Raw genomic sequence first — 21,334 nt, 5'->3', positions numbered from 1 at the left:
TATTTAAAATAGAAATTTTTCGGAGGAAAAAAAAATCCCAAGTAAATGCTCAAGATTTGAAATATATACAGTGCTTTTTGTGTTTGTTTTATATATGTCTTTAAAAATAATTTAGTAAAATGCACTGTCAGTGTATTGAAAAAGAGGCTGCATGTTGTAACTTTTCTTTCATACTGTAAGATGTTAACTGAATTAACGACATATTTCAATCTTAGTCTTGTTTGTTGACTGTAACCAACTTTACACACAGTCACTGTGTTCTAACACAGCACCAAAAGTATGCATGATACTGAGTGGGGTAAAAATACGCTTGCCATTGATACAGAACTGCATTTCTTTGTGTAATACCATTTCCCATTCTAAGTCCTTCCTTTCCTTTCCTTATGTGGTGGTTTATGGACTTTATTCCCACTACAGACTTAAAACATTTCAGTTTCTCAGTAACATTTTTAACATTCATTTAGCTATTTTGAAATACTACATATGGAAATTATATATTTAGATATTTAATATATGTATCATGAATTTGTGATATTTTATCAGTTCTTATATTTATTATACTCTGTCTCTCTTGCAGTATAGCATTAATAACAATAAGTAATTAAACAGAGTATATAGTATTGAAAATATAGAGAAACTGGAGGGTAATATGTTTCTTCATATGTTTTCCTTACACATTTTAGTCTTGTTTGCTTGTGCTATTTTCACTTTTAATAAATTCTTCACCTGGAGGATGTTAAATGTAATACAATTAATACATTTCTTAACTAACAAGCATTTCTTTCTGTCCTATATTATGATATCTTTATGATATCTCATTTTGGCTAACTGCAAAGATATCAAAAATTAAAACATTTTAAACTTCATGTTTCTTTTGGTTGTTTGCTGTGAAACTGACTCTGACCACTAAATATGCAGTAAGAGGGGTAAATAACCTTTTGTTAAAAACATATCGGTTTTATCAGATATCATAAAAATTATTACTAAATTCAAAACCAGTGATTGTCATAAACAAAAAGATTTAGTCCTTCCCTAAATTAGATTACCATAAATTTTTTCTCTATTGAAACTGAATTCAAGCAAAGATTTTTATTCAAATAATGCTACTTGACAGTTTATAAAATAATTATAAACCCAGATTTTACCACAATATTTTTTTCTCATCAACTTAATTTTTAACTTCTGCTTAGAGTTATTACAGCCTTCAGATTTTAAGATTGAAATCAAGGCAGTCTACTTGACTAATAACTATGAATATGTTAATCCTGAAATATTGATATGAAAAGGTAAAAATTAAAATTTAATCTTGTTTTTGTAAAGATTCTTACCAAAATAAATCCTTTCAAGTAATAGAATTTGAGCTAAAAGTCACTTTAATCTACTTCAGCACCTTAATCACCTGGCATCACTTACTTAAAAATATAGGCATGCGAAAAACATACTGCCTGGTGTTGATATACTGCAAAATGACGTTTATCCACATCAGAAGCATCTTATGATGTAGATAAACTCAAGAAAAATCACAACAAAATTTCTATCTTTTATGTTGTTGCTGCTTCAAAAAATAATAACAACAACTTCTAGTATTGCTGGTAGGTAAAGCCATTTTCTTCAAGACATGGATGCCTGTGACAGAAATTACAAAAGAAACTATTCCTCTTTCATAGCCTCATTTTTCTTTGTGCTACATGCTTTTTTGTTTGTTTGTTTGTTTTTTTGGTAGGGAAGATTGGCCCTGAGCTAACATCCGTTGCCAATCCTCCTCTTTTTGCTGAGGAAGGTCAGCTGTGAGCTAACATCTGTGCCCTTCTTCCTCCATTTTTGCATGTGAGATGCCACCACAGCATGGCTTGATGAGTGGTGTGGAAGTTGGCACGTGGGTTCCGAACCCGCAAATCCTGGCCCAGCGAAGTGGAGCGCTCAAACTTAACCGCTAAGCCACTGTGCCGGCCCTGGCAACATGCTTTTAAATCTATGAATGCACAAATGGGACATTCAAAAAGGGGAGAAACTTGTTTCCAACATCTGTGCAATAAGGACATCAAATCAGCTGTGCAACTCCCTGATAGCAATTATGTATAAACATAATTATGTATAAACATCACAGCAATTATGTAAATTAATTGCCCTTTTTGGCTTTTATGGGCACCAAACTTTTTATTCCCTGTTCAGGACATGGTCCCAATGGACTGAATCTTGTTCTATTTTTGAATATATACTTTTTAAAATAGATAAGTATGGTAAAGCTTAAAGACAAATAAATCAGTTGTAATAGCATTCAAGTTGGCCGGGAGAGTTCTGACTCTGCTTCCTTGGTTAAATAGCATTGATAAATCTTTTGCAGGATTCTATGTGCTTGATGGACCCATCTTGGTTTTTTGCCATTTTCTGATTCATGCCATAAGCATTTAGTTGCCTTTTTTCTCTTCCAAAAAAAATAAGATTTTTGTTTGTTTGTTTTTAAATATTCAGCTCTAGCCACTCTCTTAATCGTTTTGGTTTTCTTTTTAGTAGTGGCTTTTTTGTTAGTTCTTTGGAGCCACACACAGAGAAAGAAAAAGAGAAAAAATGTGCTCAAACCAAAGGAAAATGAAGATTATTACCTAATGCATAAAAAATATTTGAATAGCTAGAGTAACGTTTAAAATGACTTTTGCTGTAGAGCACCTAGTACTTGGAAATCTAGAAAAATAGTGATCGATATGAACAGATGTTAGCTTGGTTTGTACTGTAGTAGTAGCTAATCTGATTTACTCTTCCTTCTTTTTATCAAGTAGCGCTTATTCCTTATTTTTAGATATTACTGAATTCTTTAAATTTTTCAGTATTTTCAGTTGTAAAATGTTAGAGGAGTTAATACAAAATTAGAAATTCACTTTATATGTGATTAAAGTAAAATTCATATACAAACTGCACACTGTGGTCACAAGAGTCAGCTTCCACAGAGCTACTAGGCTGGGCCTTTGTACACACAGACAGTAGACATCCCTTTGTTTTGCCCCTCCTTCTCTTCTTCAGCAGTCATTCAATGACAAGCGTAAAAAGAACCTCTTTTCCCGAAAATTCCCCTTCTACAAGAACAAGGACCAGAGTGAGCAGGAAACAAGTGATGCTGACCGTAAGTATGTGGATCCAGTGGTCAACTGAAAATAAACGTAGAGGGACCTACTGCCCTGCAGTTGGTTGTTACCATGGAGACAGTTTCAAGAGCTGCAACAGGTTACTAATTGTCTTAACCAGGGGCAATTTAACAGGCATAAATTAATTTGTATACCAACCTTAACTTTTTCTGGCACCATAGGTATTTTTGATTTAAAGTAAACAGTATTCTTAAGCTATATATTAAAATAGAATTATTTGACGTAAAGGTTCTTATAAGAAACACTTAATGTACTCTCAAAGAATATTTTAAAGGAAAAATATGGATACCTGAGAAGCTACTTAGTGATTTCTGTGCATAGCATTGCCAGTCTTTGATAGTAGATCTTCTGGAATCATTTCATTTTATCCTATTTCTTCGTTAAAAGCCGTGCATCACTTAACGATGGAGATACGTTAGAGAAATATGTCGCTAGGTGATTTTGTTGTGAGAACATCATAGGGTGTACTCACACAAACCTGGATAGTGTAGCCTGCTACACACCTAGACTATATGGTACTAATCTTATTGGACCACTGTTGTATATGTGACTTGTCATTGACTAAAACGTCATTTTGTGGCACATGGCTGTCTGTATATGTAGACAATCTGAATTTTACTTTTAAAATAGCAAAAAATAGTCTCAAATTTTGCTTCTTTACCCTAATCAGCCTCTAAGGTAGAACTTTCATTCTTTTTGTAGGTTACATTTAGCTGCTAGTTTATTTTGAACTTTCAGAAATCTACAAAACTGCTCTGTAAGATATGTATACCTGTAATGGTCTTGGAACTGTCTCTTATTGTAGCACCAATTTTATGCATTACTGACAACTATTTTCTTTGATTATCTTTTTATTGCTTGCTCTCTGGGAACTACTCTCTACAGGAGATCCCTGACGACATGGGATCAAAAGGCCTGAGTAAGTGATCAAAATACTCCCAAGTTATTTTTTAACCTCCATCTACAAACCTACCTTTTTCAGATACCTTTTGAGATTCATGGTAGTGCCCTTCTGGCCTGAGGAGGTGTATGATTTAGATTGCTTTTAGAGTTTTCATATTAATAATATGCTTGGGATTTTTATTTCTGTAATATACACCTTTTGTTTTTCTAATGCTCCATTTTTCACATATCATTTGAAAAACTCTGCTCATGATTACATTTGCCTTTTTGTAATTTTTATGGCAGTTACTTTTGCTAGGGATTTTTTAAATATAAAGACTTTAAATTTTTTTAAATAGACTGCCTGCCCTCATTATTAGAATGTAGAAAATAATCTTCCTTGCAGTTTTATATCCCTGCTTTTTTTGTTAAAACAAGTTAAAATTTATTTTGTGTTAGAAAAATTGCTATAATTTGAAACTGTAAAACACAATGGATCTTAAATATTAGAGAAGAATTATGGACCTCAAGTTCAAGTAACAGTGTGTGTAGGGAGAAAATTGTATATCTCTTTTTTACAGAGGTTGTAGGTTATGAAAAGAATTATAAGTTTATCCTTTGTTTTATCCTTTGTTTTTCCTTTAACCAAGATGTTGTCTGTTTTTGGTGTGTGTTTTTTTTTTGTTGCTTTGTTCTTGTTTAATTTTCTAGCTGGTATTTAATCTTCATATAAAGCTTGGTACAGAGTTTAATACATAAGAGTCATACAGTAAATAGTGGAATGAATGAATGAAACAAGAAGTCATTTTACCAAACAAAATTTTAAATTTGGGTGTTTTCAAATTGATTAAATGTGAGATTTTACCAAATATTATTAAGTTATTTTAGATGACAGTGACTCATAGAAGTAAGCTTTCACGCTAAAGTTTTTTTCTAGGTAGTTCTTTCCATTTGGATTATTAAACATTTTGAAAACTTATTTGTTTATAATTCATTGATCATTAAAGATATTGCCAGTATCTTGTAACTTTCTAAGATCGACATTAATAAACATTAAATTTCAAAGCAGATTTTTTTTCCTGATTTATGCTAACTTTATACTGGAATTTTATTCTAAACTATAAGTACTTTTATTTCAACCTTAACGATTAATGGTTTGTATTAGATTGAAGGCAGTATGCTTTATATGTAATTATTTCTGTTAGACACACTTTGTTATTTTTGCATGTACCTTTTTAGGATTTGGCAAGAGCTACAAATTTACTATCACTAATGGCATCCTTTTTTAATCTCTTACCTTTGGGAAAAATTATCAATAAAAATATTCAAAACTGGAAAATATTTCCAGAATCTTAATGCTATAGAATTTATTTTGAGAATGATAACATTTTATAGATGGTATGGATCAGCAAATGGACCCAAGGTTTTTACCTGTTGAGTCATCAGACCTATGGAAAACTCATTGAAAAAGTAACTAAATGAAGAATTTGGTTCCCATATTGATATTGTTATGATAGATGGTCATTACATCTTAACCACATCATATTTTCATCTCTCATTTTAATTGAGGATTGGGACTTAGGAAGAGAGACAAATGAAAAATGGTAACTGATTATCAGACAATGTCATTTAGGACAGGATTTAATTTTTTGGATAGTGACTTAAGATCCCTTGACTGATAGGTTTCTGTGCTTCATCTCACAGGAACTGAAAGAATTTATGCATCTGGTAACTTATGATCAAATCAAGAAGATTTTTTTTTTAAATGTTGAGGGACACAGAAAAATATTATTAAAATTCTAAAACTGGATATGATGAAGGTTATCACATAAAACAGATCACTAGCAGTTGACAAAGTACCCATTATTATACAATAGAAAATACTGGAGGGGCCGGCCCTGTGGCTTGGTGGTTAAGTGCGTGCGCTCCGATGCTGGTGGCCGGGGTTCGGATCCCGGGCGTGCACCGAGGCACCACTTCTCCGTCCATCCTGAGGCCGAGTCCCACATACAGCAACTAGAAGGATGTGCAGCTGTGACGTACAACTATCTACCGGGGCTTTGGGGGGAAAAAATAAATAAAATCTTTAAAAAAAAAAAAAAAGAAAATACTGGAAAGAAGAGTGGGTCAAGGACATTATTTGTGGCATCAGTTATCTATATTCTAAAATTCAAAATACAAGGGATAAACTAAGCAAAATCCTGTGAGATTTTAATGTAAGAAAATAAATGTGACCGGGCCGGCTCCGTGGCTTAGCGGTTAAGTGCACACGCTCGCTGCTGGCGGCCCGGGTTCGGATCCTGGGCACGCACCGACGCACCGCTTCTCTGGCCATGGTGAGGCCGCGTCCCACATACAGCAACTAGAAGGATGTGCAACTATGACATACAACTGTCTACTGGGGCTTTGGGGGAAAAAAATAAATAAATAATAATAAAAAAAAAGAAAAGAAATGTGAGCTCATATTGGTATTCATCAAGCTTTATTGAAAAAGGACTCATGAAGGATAAATTATTCTAGAGAAACAAGCCTGTTGAAGAGATGGGGAATAGCAGTGAACATCAAGAAAGATGTGTGTCTACATGTAATTTTACACAGCCTATGAAAAACTAGGGTATTTAATTGAAGAGCAGAGAGAGAAACAAAAGTGATATCCTAGAATCTTTTCGTAAACGTGACTTCAATGATTCTACAAAGAAGAAAATCAGATAAATTATTGATTTACCCTGTTGACAGTAAAGGAAACAATGAGAGAAATTGCCTTTCCAAACCTAATTTGGACTAACAGAACTAGAGTATAATGGAAATGTGGAAAATGCAACTAAATCATCATAGCTTTTGAAAAGCTAGAAATAGAAACCTGTGCAGGTTTTATGCTTTAAGAAGGCAATTTTGGAAAAGTTCAGGAGAAAAAAATCTGGGTAAGATTCCTTTGACAGAGACTAAAAGGAAATATAGTTCAGAAGGGGCTATATAAGGTGCTCAGAAGTAAAATCATGACATACAATTTCAGACAAGGTTTGTACCTGTTTTTTGTGTGCAGCTCAATTTTATAGCTTTCTGTTTTGTAGAACACCTCAAAAACTTCCTCAGTTAGGCACATAGGCTTCCCATTACGTATCTCTTTCTTTCTTCTCATCTTAAAGACTTATTTAAGCAGAGTTGTGCAGAGCTCTTAGATGCCAAAACCAGACTTATTTTTATTTGTGTCAAGAATAAGTGTAAGAGTAGTAGTATTGCTTGAGGTTGATGATGTGTAAAACTTAGGGAAAACAAAGAGGAAAGACATGATACATTCTCAGGAAGAAATGTTTGATTAGAAAGGTGAGACTTGATGAGAGAGATTTGAAATGGTGTGGTCATCAAACATCATAAACAAAATAATAATAAAAACTTGAAAAATATATTTATACCAGATATGTCAAAGGGATAATATCCTTACACTATAAATTTCTAACAGATTGATAAGAAACAGACTAACTGTTCATTGGAAAACTAGACAGAGGACATGAGAAGAGTATTGAAAAGATAAATGAAATAAGCATATAAAAACGCTTAATGTCGCTAGTAATCAATAAACAAAATGTTATGTTTTACCCGTCACCTTGGCAGACTTTTCTTTTAAAGGAGAACCCAGTGATGGAGAGGGTTCTGTGGAATGCCTACTTTTAACATATTACTATTGGGAGTGTAAATTCATACAGCCTTTCTGGAAAAGCACATCTTTTGACCTACTAATTCCTCTTCAAGGAATTTATCCTAAGGATGTAACCAGAGATGGAGATAATGGTTTATATATCAGGATGTTTATGTTATTTAGAAATTATAGCCAAAAAAAAAAGTTGAAGCCATCCTAAAATGTCTTACAGTTGCAAAGTGGTTAATGAAGTATGATTTATTCATGCTTTGTAATATTATGTAAGCATTGAAAATCATAGTAAAACATAATGACATGGAAAAATGATCACTCACAATGTAAGTGAAAAAAGTAAAATATGAAACTGCACATATTGTCTCAAATTTGTAAATAAACATATATATTTAGAGCTATTTTGAATAGTGTTGCTTTGAACATTCTTGTACATGTCTTTTGGTGAACATAATATGCCTTTCTTTTGGGGGAAATACCTAGGAGAGGAATTGCTGGGTCATAGATATATACATATGTTCAGCTTCAGTATGTACTACCAAGTAGTTTTCCAAAGTGATCGTACCAGTTTACCCACTCCCACCCACCCCCAGTAGTATATGAGTTCCAGTTGCTACATGTTCTTCTCTATGCTTGGCATGTCTGTTTTGTTTTGTTTTGTTTTTCTTTTCAGCCATTCTGGTGGGTGGTAGAGTTACCCGTTGTGTTTTTTTTTTAATATGACGAGGAGATGCTTTATTTTTTTTTTATTGAGATAGAAGGACATATAATATTGTATTAGTTTCAGGTGTACAACATAATGATTCGATATATGCATATATTGTGAAATGATCACCACAATAGGTCAACATCCATCACACCCGTTGTGGTTTTAATTTGCATTTCCCTGATAAGTAATAAACTTGAACACCTTTTTGCATGTTTATTGGATATTTGAATATCTTCTTTGATAAAGTGCCTTAAAAAAGATTATTTTTAATTATCAGGAAAAAAACATTTTACCTTTCTAATAAGCTCCTAAGCAACGATGATGATGGTATTCCAAGGGCCATATTTCGAGTAGCTAGATTTTATTGTAGAGGAGTTATGTAAAAGGATTCTGAAAGAACTTGAAGAATTTGATTGCTTAATAGCTATTGGTAATCTTAGAGAACTCTAGACGAGTAGGAGAAATCCTCAGAAAAGGTAGAAAAGAGATTGTAATAACTTTAAATTTTTATTATATAATATGTCAGACATATTCAATAGTAGAAGAATAGTAAAATAAACCTCACACTATTCATTTACCCAGCTTCTGTAATTGTCAGCTCATGGTTAATTTTGTTTCATTTATCCTCCCACTTAATCTCTCCCTCCGCTCACTCCATTGCAGTTAACTGTTTCTTTCTTTTACATATTCGAGATTGCAGAGTGTAACACTAATCCTAATGTAAATTTAAGAACTTTTTTTTTTAATGTAGCATTCCTACTTCTGGGAATGAATTTTAAGGAAATAGGACAAAAGGTAAAAAGCTATATAAATTAAGGCATTGATAAGTGTTGGTGTTTGTGAAAAACAATTTAAAGCAAACTGAAACGTTTAAATAATAGGTAGAAGGTAAATCGTGACTTATCAATCCAACAGAATATTATACAATAATTTTAAATGATTGTTTTGAAGTTCATTTGGTAACGGGAAGAAATTATTAAACATACACTTAAAAACCCACCATTTTACATGTGCTTGTCATATATTATTCAATCTTATTTATAATTTTTATGTCCCTGCTTTATTTAAAATATACATGATCATGATTAAGGTACTTATATCTTGTCTTTGCTGGTTAGAATAACAGACTTATTTTTCACTATGACAGCAATTCAAGAACCATTATCTTTATTTGAAATGTGACGCTCTGCCATTCTCTGGCCTTTTCAGCAGTGCTCCTTGATTTCAGGAGGCTCTGGGTGCTATAGTACAGCGGATACTTCTCCTCTCACTTTTTCCTTATCCTTTAAAAAATGTTTTTTCCTTTGACTGACATAAGAAATTTAGTTTCCCTCTCTCCTGTGGAAAATTTTGTTTTTTAGTTTTTATAAATAAAATTACTTTTTTTTTTTTATTCCAAGGAGGCATTTATTGAAAGAATGCCTGAGCTTACATTTACGTGAGAAGAGTGCCTGGTGTTTACTGAACTGTCAAGTTATGAAGGGGGTCACTTTCAAGGGGAGCCAGGCAATTTGCGACGTGGTGTATTTGCTTTACCTTTTTTGGTTTGCAAAGCAGCCATTGTCAGTCTTATCAAAGCCCAGTTTCTCAGAAATAGTCTATTTTAAAATACACTCCCACCTTCTAGGGTTCCCTTCCATTTGACTTTTTTTGAAGCATCTGAATCTATGACATCTAATATGCTCTAACTGTATGATCTCGGAAACAGATTTTCATTTCAGGAACAAGAAAGAAGCTGAACTAAAAGCAAGATCATTTCTTTTTAAGACATCCTTTCATTAAAATGAGCATCCATTTGCTCAAATAATTTGTCTCCTTTGTTAGTCAGTACTGCTTCATAAACTAAATTAAATGGTGCCACCCACATTTTCTCTTTTTGGGTTTTGTGTCTACAGTTGGACTAATTAGAATCACTTTGCCCTCTTTGTCATATTCTACTTGCTATTTGTAATATAGATTTTGATCATAAACTGTGTTGTACAAAAATGAAGTATTGTCCTTAATTGCAGAGTTTTTTTCCTTGCTAATTCATATTTATTTGAAAAAATTAAAATTTTCAAAGAAAATCAAAAATACTTTTTAAAAATTCTTCAGGTATGTGTGCTTTATATCTCAACATTTTGTAATGTCACCTAGTGTTTATTTTGATAATTTTAAACTCATGATACTGTATTTTCTTTATTTCCATTGTCTTGCAATTTCAGAGCATGTAACTTCTAATGCCAGCGATAGTGAAAGTAGTTACCGTAAGTGTTTTAAGTTACTTGTTCTTTTGTAATCTCAAGTAATATATATATCCTTTGGGGTTTTTTTCTCTTAGTGATGTTTTCTAAAAACTGAAAATTACATGCTTAATGTTTTAAAATCAGGAGAGCCAAGTAAAATTCTGTACTTGAAAAATAAAATCAGGCTATATGTACAGAAGTTAATTTCCAAAATTTTAATAAAATACTAAAATCCTTTTTACAAGCAGTGCTATTTGTGTACACAGTATGTGTGTGTGTGTGTGTGTATCTTTGGTAAGAAGTAAATATCTAGTTAATGAGAGGTAAACTTATTGCCATTTTCTTTAGTAATTCTGTTTTTTACATGAGCATTAAAATATTTTTCAGTAATGCTAAATTATAATTAGCTTTATTTCTTTTTTTATTCTGTGTCGCCAATACTTGTCTAACAACAAGTTATTGTTTATCACCAGCTTTTGGTGAACATAAGAAATGATGAAGGAAAAATTTTCAACAGTTGCTTAAACAGTAATACTGATTTCTTTTTGGTGTCTTGTGTTATATTCTTGGTATATATTAAGTGAATTCTACAAGCATGTGAAGTTTTTAAACAGATTTGGGCATGGGAAGAGGGGAGAGTGAGTGAATATTATCAGTTGTAGCACCTTAAAAATGAACATTGCTTTTCTAACTCTTTTTTTTTTTTTTTTTTTACTGCTGTCTAATATGAAAGTAATCTTGATTACAGATGAGTATGGCTGCTCAAAAGGTCCATCCTGTTAATATCAGTCTCTAATATTTTTCATGTTGACAATATATACTTTTAACCCTCATTTATTTGATTAGTTGTTATTTTTTCTGCATAATAGTTACTTACTGATTTTCTTTCTTTAGTGTAAGAATGTGATTTCTTGTATTTTGGCATTTTATTAACTTATAATGAGAGCTCACCATAGAGTAGTTGAGCTTTCTAGACTAAAAAGAGGTAATGAAAGTATATACTGTCTGTCTCACCATTTGCACGAATTATTAGGTGTGGAATATTCAAATTGCATGTTTTTGCTAATATGTAAACCTTATTTTACCTACAGAACTTTAAAAAGTAGCTTATAAATATACATTTTGTATGTTATGATAAACTTGAAAACAGCGAAATACACTTTTTAAGCAGGAAAGAATATTTATGCTAATATGTGAATTTAAAAGATCTACAGCTGCATACATATCATATAAACCAATGACAGGTTTAGTGAAAAGGTTGTTATAGAATCTTGATAATCAAGGATCTTCAAACACATTATCTAATATTGATTTCATTCATTGAACTACTTAACAGGCCTTCCTAGTATGTTTTCTACACATTTCTCTGTGTGTGTGTGTGTGTGTGCGCGTGTGTGTATATTTGTGTTAAGAATTCCTGAAATTTTTAACCCTTTTTTAGTTCTTTTCATTGAGTCAAGATATAGTGTGTGGACTTCTTAATTTAGGATATTGTTAAACTCTAAACCTCTAATTTAATCTTAGAGGATTTAACTTCTGAAGAGCTTTTAAGATCAAAGCAAAATGTATTTTATCTCCTTTACTACCTGTGTGATTCATTTTGTTGGTAGGGAAGAAATTAGTTTTATCTAAAGTTTTTTTTAGCGCACTTTAAATGTTATTTTTTAAAAATTGAATAATTGAATTATTAGAATAATCAGTGAATTTTTTATCAGTGAAATAGTCACAATAGTTTTACTTTTGCATTAAAAATTTTTTATTGTAAGATAGTTGTAATTATAAAATATATATATATATATTCTATTAAATATTATACCTGGTGGGACCAAAAAAGCAGCATATTCTTAATAGTAATAAATTACTTAATATTGCATATATGTAGAATTGCTCATTAAAGTATTAATCTTTAAAAAATTTAATAGTTCTTAATTCTAAATAAAAAGTTAATAGCACATACTTGCTATCACAAATGAAGATTTTAAATAGATCTAATGATAATCTGTAAAACACAGAATAACAGAAGAATAGGTATTAAATAGCACATGTATTTTGTTTTTACATTTATCAAACTTATCTTTATGACTTTATAATTTGCCCCCCCCTTTTTTTTTTTTTTACTAAATCTTGCCATAAATAATTTATAAATTGCCTTTTTCTGCATCTTTGTTATTTTCTCAGGAAAGTCTTAGTAATTTAAATGTTATGTGTGAAGAATTAAATTAGCATTAGTTATCTTTGTAGATTTGCTCATCTGTATTTTAACTTTCTAATAGGTGGTCAAGAAGAATATGTCTTATCTTATGAACCAGTGAATCAGCAAGAAGGTTTGTGAAACTTGTTGATGTTTTACAGTCTTCTAGAAAAATATACTTCTTAATTTGGAATATAGGACTAACTTATACCTCAAAAAAAATTGTCATACTACAATTTTACTATATTTTTATTTTTTTTACTATATGTATATATGTAGAAATTTGCTATATGTATTTTATGAAACATGGTTTAGCCTACAGTATATTAGAATCTAGTCATTTTATATTGGTTTTTTTCCTAAGCAAGTTCTTTCAACTGTTCATAATAGTATCACTATCCTTCCAGTGACCCTTGTTCAAAATCTTGGAAGCATCTTTGATCTTTTTCTGTTCCTCATCTTCCTTGTCCAATCAGTTTCTAGGCCCTATTTATTCTTCTAACATATCTTTTTTATTTATAACCTCCTTTTCATCCCTTCTACCACAATGTTAATTCTGATTTCTCACTGCCAGTCTCCCTGCTTCCAGCATGATCCCTTACAATTCAGTGTATACACTTCTATTAAATCATCTTTCTAGATCACTACTGTGATTATATCACTTCTTATACCCAGTTTCTTTGCCTTTCTTTGATCTGCTTCCATACAATTTCTACTTCAAAAAGGATCAGTAAAACACTGTACTGTGTTTTCTCATTTATGATGAGATGATGTTAGCAATGTGTAGAAACATCTGCTAAAATGCTGATTAACATAGTTGAATTATTAAGTGTATGACTTCCAACAGGAGATTGACTTAAGTTTAAGATCTTATTAAAAGTTTATAAACTAGCAAGTTAGGCATCATTGCTGGAGAAAGAAAAAAAAAATTCTTCATAACAGTTAAGGCAACTTTTGTTCTCTGTTGAAATAAAATACATTAATGTTTGTTGAGTGTTTTTCTTTTTAACATGCAGTTTATCTTTGTAGTTAATTATACTCGACCAGTGATCATATTGGGACCTATGAAAGACAGAATAAATGATGACTTGATCTCAGAATTTCCTGACAAATTTGGATCATGTGTTCCTCGTGAGTAACTCACATAAAAATTCTTAAATATTGTTCTTAACATTTTGTCACTGTGATGGTAAAACTAAATGTTACCATTTTTTAATGGTTTATACTGTTATTTTATCAGTTATTCTTCTAGTCCATATTATTGTCCAGTTTCAAATTTAAATTAATCTGTATTGTGTCGAATTTTACAAAACAGTTATTTAAGTAGAAAATGGATTTGTTATGTTTTTTAATACTCAACACTTCAAGTTCTTTTCTATTAAAGATACAACTAGACCAAAACGAGATTATGAGGTAGATGGAAGAGATTATCATTTTGTGACTTCAAGAGAGCAGATGGAGAAAGACATCCAGGAACATAAATTCATTGAAGCTGGCCAGTACAACAGCCATCTGTACGGGACAAGCGTTCAGTCTGTGCGAGAAGTAGCCGAAAAGGTAAGCATTGGCGTGATCCTAGAATGTAGTTTCTAATCAGATATCCCTTTGACGGTATGAAAGAATGATGGGATAGAAACTTTAAATTCATATTTTTGAAAAAATATAGGATACATGTTGTAGCATAATTACTTTAATGTTATGAATTCATTCAACTAAATATTTAATTTTGGGTGGCTTAGAAATATATATACAAGATAAAGTAGATAAAGAAGATCAACAAAGAAAATGAGAATACAAATCTCTCTGAGAGGGGAGGTTGTTATTTTAAGATCCTGTACATTTGCTAGAGGTAGACCTGGTGTTTAGCCCTAGCTTTCTAACATCTGGCATAATTAAAGAGCTAAGATCAGCAATGTCCATTAATAAAAATGAACCAGATATTCAGAATAAGTGTAATTGCTTCTCATACTGAGACTAGACAAAAATTTCTCCTGAAATTTAATATTTAATAAAAGACAGTGTAAAAAATACTCAGCAACACTGTAACAGCAACAGATTTTCTGAAGTCATCCTTCAGAGTAGGATGATGATATATTGACATTGGGTTAAAGCAGTTTTATGGTGAAGCCAAAGCAACGTACCCCAGACGTTCTGCTGTGCTTAAATCACTCTTTGGGCCTGCAAAGTAAATTATATACCTTCAAAACTAGTAGTTTTAAGACTCAGTCATGAAATGACTACAAAACCTAAAGCAGTAATTCAGCATCTCAGTTTTCCATCTGTAAATGCTACTTTTTCTATAAGAGGTTTGGTTAATTCTGATTAGTTTTAAAAACAGAAAAAATGGGAATGTCCAATGATGGCAAGAATTTGGGAGAATAGGAAATGTCAGATATCGTTAGCAGGGATAGAGTTTTTTTTATAGAACTTCTTTTGAGAACAGTTTGGCAATGCCTAATAAATGCACATATCCTATGACTCAGAAATTTTGCTTCTTTGTATCTAAGTAGAGTTTCACACGTGAAGATGGTTAATTTCCTGGAAAAATATAATTTACCAAAACTGACCTGTTAGAGATAGAAAGATTTCTTCTAAAGAAATCTTTAGAAGACATAGAGCAAGTTTTCAAGGAACTACCCCACAAAAAGCAACAGGCCCAGGTGGCTTCACAGGGGAATTTTACCAGATCTTCAGAGGTTAAATTGTCCTAAAGTTCCATAAACTATTCAAGAACATTCTTTTTCTGAAGCAAGTTTAATATTGATATCTAAACCTGATGAAGACAGGAAAAATCATAGACCAATATCACTTATAAATATTAATGCAAAAGTGTTAAATATTTTAGTAAACAGAATCCAAAACCACATTGTAAAAATAATACACCATGACAAATTGGGATTAAAGAAATTTAAAGTCAACTCATTGTTAGGAAGTCCATTAATGTAATCTATAACATTAACAGATCTAAAGAGGGCCGGCCCTGTGGCTTAGCCGTTAAGTGCGCGTGCTCCGCTGCTGGTGGCCCGGGTTCAGATCCCGGGCGCGCACCGACACACCGCTTCTCCGGCCATGCTGAGGCCGCGTCCCACTTACAGCAACTAGAAGGGTGTGCAGTTATGACATACAACTATCTACTGGGGCTTTGGGGGGAAAAAATAAATAAATAAAAATCTAAAAAAAAAAAAACAGATCTAAAGAGAAAAATCATATATCCGTAGATGCTGAAAAAGCTTTTGGTAGAAGTCAATGCGGGGGCATTTCCTGGGGGTGCAAAAATATAGAGATTGGTGTTACTTTTAAAAAAGAAAAGAAGAGAGAGATTGAGATGGATGGATGAATGGGTGAATAGACATTAGTTTTAAATCTTTAATAAGAGAAACACAAGGCAATTCCATTATGATGAGGAACAAGACAAGGATGTCCATTATCTCCATTACTGTCTAACATGGTACTCTAGGTATAAGTCAATGCTATTAGACAAGAGAAATCAGTTAGAGGCATAAGAATTGGAAAAGTAGAACTCTCTCTCTTTTTAGATAATATGGTATACCTGGGAAACCGTACAAAATCTATTATTAAATTTATTTTGTAAAATAAATTATAAATTAATTATAAAATTAAAGACAAAAATGAAAGACAAAAAATGAGAGTAAGGGGCCGGCCCCATGGCTTAGCGGTTAAGTGCACGCGCTCCGCTGCTGGCGGCCCGGGTTCGGATCCCGGGTGCGCACAGACGCACTGCTTCTCCGGCCATGCTGAGGCCACCTCCCACATACAGCAACTAGAAGGCTGTGCAGCTGTGACATACAACTATCTACTGGGGCTTTTGGCGGGGGGGGGAATTAAAAAAAAAATTCTTAAAAAAAATGAGAGTAAGGTAGCAGTATATAAAATTAATATGCAGAAATTAATAGCCTTCATTTACATGAACAATAACCAGTTAGAAGATAATAGAGAAAACTCCATTTATAATATAAGAAGTAGAATATAAAATAGTGAACTTAATAATATGCACACTTATATCAGGAATTCTGTGAGACACTCCTGAAAGACAGAATATTAGACTTGAACAACCAGAAAGACATCCCTTGTTCTTAGCTACAACAACTGAATACTGTAAAGCTGTCAGTTCTCTCTAAGCTAATTTATATATGAACACAACCCCAGTAAAAATACCACCAGCTTTTTAATGGCTAGACAAGTCAAATTGAAGGTCATATGAGAAGCCAGGACAACACAAAAAGAAAAGCTACAAGGGATTCTAGCCCTCTCAGATATTAAAGCATCCTATAAAGTCTTCTTAATTAAAACAGTGTGTACTGGCACTAGAATAGACAAACAGACCAGTAGAATGGAAAAGAGTGAATGAAAATATAATTTATGACAAAGGTGCAATCTCAAATCACTGGGGCTTTTAATAAATAGTGCTGACACAACTGGAAAAAAGATAAATTAGAACCATATGTCACACCATACCTAAAAATTGGCTCTAATACAGTTGACAGAAGAAAATATTACCTGGGCATAGGGAAGATTTTTTTACCATAACTCAAAATTCAGATGCAATAAAAGACTGATAAATTTTACCACATAAAAATAAAAAGACTTGCTTGGCCAAAAAACTTTTTCCAAACTATTGGAAAAACACAATTACCAAGGTCAAAAAACAACTGACAGAGAAAAAATTTGCAAGCAAAGGGCTGATATTCCAATACATAAAGAACTCTTAAAAATTAAGGAAATAGAGACCAAAAATCTAATAGAAAAATAGAAGATATGAATACAGAATTCACACGAAAATAAGATATAAAAATGATAAGTCAGAAGCTAATGAGATCAGCTACCTACAGAGGAAGTGAGTAGAAAGGATGAGAGATTGGGAATGAGGTAGAAGGGATGGACGGAGACATTTCTCCACATATACCTTTTTGTATAATTTTGACTTTTAGAATTATGTTAACATTTTATATATTCAGAAAAATAAAATCAAGGGAAGATGAGGGAAAAGCAAAACGATATACAAAGAAACTAAATTAATCAAACGGTATTTCAGATAAATCACTGCATGGAAGAGGGAAAGGGAGAGAAGAAGTCTTAATCCCAATAATCCTTGAACACAGGCTAAAGACAAAAAGATCTATAAACGAATATTGAAATCTAATTAGTAGGTTTGTTTTTCAGTGTTATATGGGCTAATAACAGTTCTGAAACTACCTTAATGTATATTCTAGAGTTGAGCAAATAAATTAATATATTGACAATAATGGGAGCCAGGTTTCTTACTGTCAGAGAAGGGATTTTAGAAATACAGAAAGGGGAGAGAGTAGAATCAACTTTGTGATAATTGTATTGGAATCACAGATATAAATGTAAACCCATGCATCTTAATATAGATAGATGTAGAAATGAGATGTGTATATATATACATGTATATATTTTTTTGCTCTGTCCACAAAGAAGGCCTAAAAAGGATGATCCCTCCCTCAGTAAACAATGAGAATATTTAATACCTAGATCTTGGCTTCTAAGTATTGTTCTCCATTAAAAAGATCCAGAACTCCTTGGAGAAATGGCTGATTTCAGGGCTGGGACTGGGAAAGTACAAGATGAGTCTAGAACATTTTGCTCTGCCAGAAAAATATGGAAGTGCTTAAAGAATGATGGAGTTAGTCAAAAAGACACAGAAGCCAGCTTGTAGGGCCCCTCAGTGTCCAAGTCTGGGATAATTTGAATATTAAAATAAATGATGATAATAACTGATTATAACAGAGAATAAAGTAAGAATCGAAGAGTCCATAATGGTATAAATAAATATATGAATACATAAATAAATGGATAGAAGGAAAGCTTTGCCTTACATTAGAAGGCCTACCAATAAAGGTAGAAGGAATGATGAAATTAGGAAATCTCTCTTGACAACCACCATGGTAATAATTATTTCAGGCAAGAATCATCAGTGTATACTAAAATTAATGAGTGAATTAATATCTGATGAGAAACAGAATATTTACATAGTCTCAACGTATCTTCCCCCAAAATACTTATTAGTTTACAAAGGAAAAAACAGTAATCTTACAGTGGAGAGACCTGGCAGACAAAATCTTAAACAAGTGATCAAAATGAACATCACTAGTGAGCCAGCCCTGATGGCTTAGTGGCTAAAGTTTGATGCTCTCACCGCTTCGGCAGCCCGGGTTCATTTCCTAGTCTCAGAACCACACCACCTGTCTGTCAGTTGCCATGCTGTGGTGGCAGCTCACAGAGAAGAACTAGAAGAACTTACAACTAGGATATACAACCATCCGCTGGGGCTTTGGGGAGAAAAAAAAAAAAAAAAGGAAGATTGGTAACAGATGTTAGCTCAGGGCAAATCTAAAAAAAAAAAAAAAAAATTTAACATCAATAATAATGGGACAAATAGGAATTATATGCTTCCTGATATGGTGGACTGAAAAGGATACGACATCACTTCTGTGGTATTCCTGCCAAAAACGTGTAACCTGCCCTCTGATGGGAAACATCAAGCAAACCCAGGTTGAGGCATACTCTATGGAAAAATGTTCTTTACTCTTCAAAAATATCAAGATCGTTAAAGAGACTAGAAAACTGTGCCAGATTCACAGAGACTAAAGACACAACTAAATGCAGTGTGTTGTCTCGGATTGGATCCTGGACCAAGAGATTTTTTTTTTCATTTGCAGTAAGGGACATTAGATGGCCAACTGAAATTATACTCTGGTTATGTAGGAGATGTCATTGTTTTTAGGAAATGGAGGTAAAGAAGTATTATGTCTGCCATTTTCTGTCGTTATTATGAACATATAGAGAGAGGGATAAAATAAAGCAAATGTGATAGAATATTAATGTTTCAGTGTAAATTTTTTTTAATTTCTGAGCAATCAGGTAAAATATTAATATCTGTAAAAAGTGGGTGGTGGGTACATGTGTGTCTACTATTTACTTTTCTATATGTTTGAAGTATTTATACAATATTAAATTTTTTATTTTAAATATTCCTACTAAATTGAAATTATCATTCATTGAAGTGGACTCAACTTCTTAGGTTACAAAATGCATTGTGGGGGAGTACCTAATTTAAAATATGTTATAATAAAATCTGTTAGATAAATTATAAGTGCAACCCTATTTAACATGGAAATGCTCATCTTTATTAAAAACCTAAATGGCCTTTGTCAGTGAATTGAAGCATGTCAGAAAAGTGTCTTAAATCCAGAACTGGATGCCAATGCCAGTTCGTGATAGAGTTTTTGTCTGTCCCCAATAAAATGAGAAATAGGATAGAGTAGTTGTAGTGAGGTTTTATAAATTTAAATTTATTCAATCTTAAAGATTCTCCTTTATTCTAGGCTCTTTACCTTCTTGTTGATCATATATTCTTTTGTGAAATGGTAGTTATGGCAAGATGGTAGCTTAGGGTGGTTTTTTTTTTAATGCCCTTTTTTGGCAAAATAAAAGATAGGAACCCTGTACTGGTTGCCATTATGAGACACTATTGGTCTGTGAAAACTAGGAGTAAGGGAACTGTATTTTCATTCCTTTTTAAGTGTAATATTTGAGAATGGAAAATTAATTATTCATAGTCATTATTCATTGTCTTCATTTCATTTCCCCTCTGAAATTTGCTAACAGAAATGACAAGTTTGCTTAAAGTGAACAGGAGCCAAACATATCAAAATTCAGATTTTGTACCTGTAGGAAATGTACCTTTGATAGTATTGAAAATACTTGGTTCACTTGTTTTTCTTCTTTATTCCCTCTATTTTAGGGCAAACACTGTATCCTTGATGTGTCTGGAAATGCCATAAAGAGATTACAGATTGCACAGCTTTACCCAATCTCCATTTTTATTAAACCCAAATCCATGGAAAATATCATGTAAGTGTAAATGCATAAGGCGCAGCCTCTAAGTACAAATCCAGTCTTTATCACTTATTAGATTGGGTAATTTGCTTACCCTTTCTGTATCTCAGTTCCTTTATCTGTAAAATGGAGGTAGTAGTGGTATCCTCACCTCATAGAGTTGTTGTGAGGATTAAATAAGCACTCTGATGTTAACTATCATCATCATCAACAATAATGTACTAAAGTATGAGATACCATGTATTTGAATTGTAAGTTTAAATAGTCACAGGTGGCAAGTACCTACTAAATTGAGCAGTGCAGCTCTGGGTAACCATTAAGAAAATTAAATAATGTATAACTATTTACCTAATAGAGGGCAAAAAAAATTTTTTTAAACTAAAAGAAAGAGCAAATAGAAACTTTGAACAGGTGGGGACAAAAAGTATACACATAGTAAGGTGGTATGAATGAACCCAAATATTTCATTAATAAAATGCTATACTAAATGGATGAAGAAAAAAATAAACTATATATTGCTTTTGTAGAAAAGAGAAAAAATCTTTTTCTTCTACTCTTCTAGGTTCTCAGCTGGGCCTCTGTAACAAAATACAAGTTAACAAGAGAAAAGCATAGAAATTTATTTAATTTCAGTTTTACGTGACATGGGAGCCTTCA

General features: G+C 32.4%; 1 protein-coding gene across 15 annotated transcripts in view; it reads left to right on the top strand.

The window, feature by feature from the left end:
- Nucleotides 1-21,334, top strand: part of DLG1 (discs large MAGUK scaffold protein 1) — a 283,086-nt gene that overhangs the window by 248,865 nt on the left and 12,887 nt on the right. For 6 of the 15 annotated variants that reach the window (XM_087439816.1, XM_087439818.1, XM_087439817.1 and 3 more), the window contains 7 exons: nucleotides 3,019-3,118; nucleotides 10,585-10,626; nucleotides 11,339-11,374; nucleotides 12,879-12,929; nucleotides 13,826-13,927; nucleotides 14,181-14,353; nucleotides 20,583-20,692. In XM_087439816.1, coding sequence (XP_087295942.1) covers nucleotides 3,019-3,118; nucleotides 10,585-10,626; nucleotides 11,339-11,374; nucleotides 12,879-12,929; nucleotides 13,826-13,927; nucleotides 14,181-14,353; nucleotides 20,583-20,692 — 614 coding nt within the window. Of the gene's footprint in view, nucleotides 1-3,018; nucleotides 3,119-4,025; nucleotides 4,060-10,584; nucleotides 10,627-11,338; nucleotides 11,375-12,878; nucleotides 12,930-13,825; nucleotides 13,928-14,180; nucleotides 14,354-20,582; nucleotides 20,693-21,334 lie in introns of all 15 variants that reach the window. The other 9 variants (XM_087439823.1, XM_087439821.1, XM_087439824.1 and 6 more) reach the window with 5 other exon arrangements.

The sequence above is a fragment of the Ceratotherium simum genome, chromosome 15 (genome assembly GCF_057802395.1).
Source record: "Ceratotherium simum simum isolate JZ-2026a chromosome 15, ASM5780239v1, whole genome shotgun sequence".
Taxonomy (NCBI): Eukaryota; Metazoa; Chordata; class Mammalia; order Perissodactyla; family Rhinocerotidae; genus Ceratotherium; species Ceratotherium simum.
Note: the sequence above shows the minus strand (reverse complement) of the source record. Positions and strands in the feature narration are given on the sequence as shown.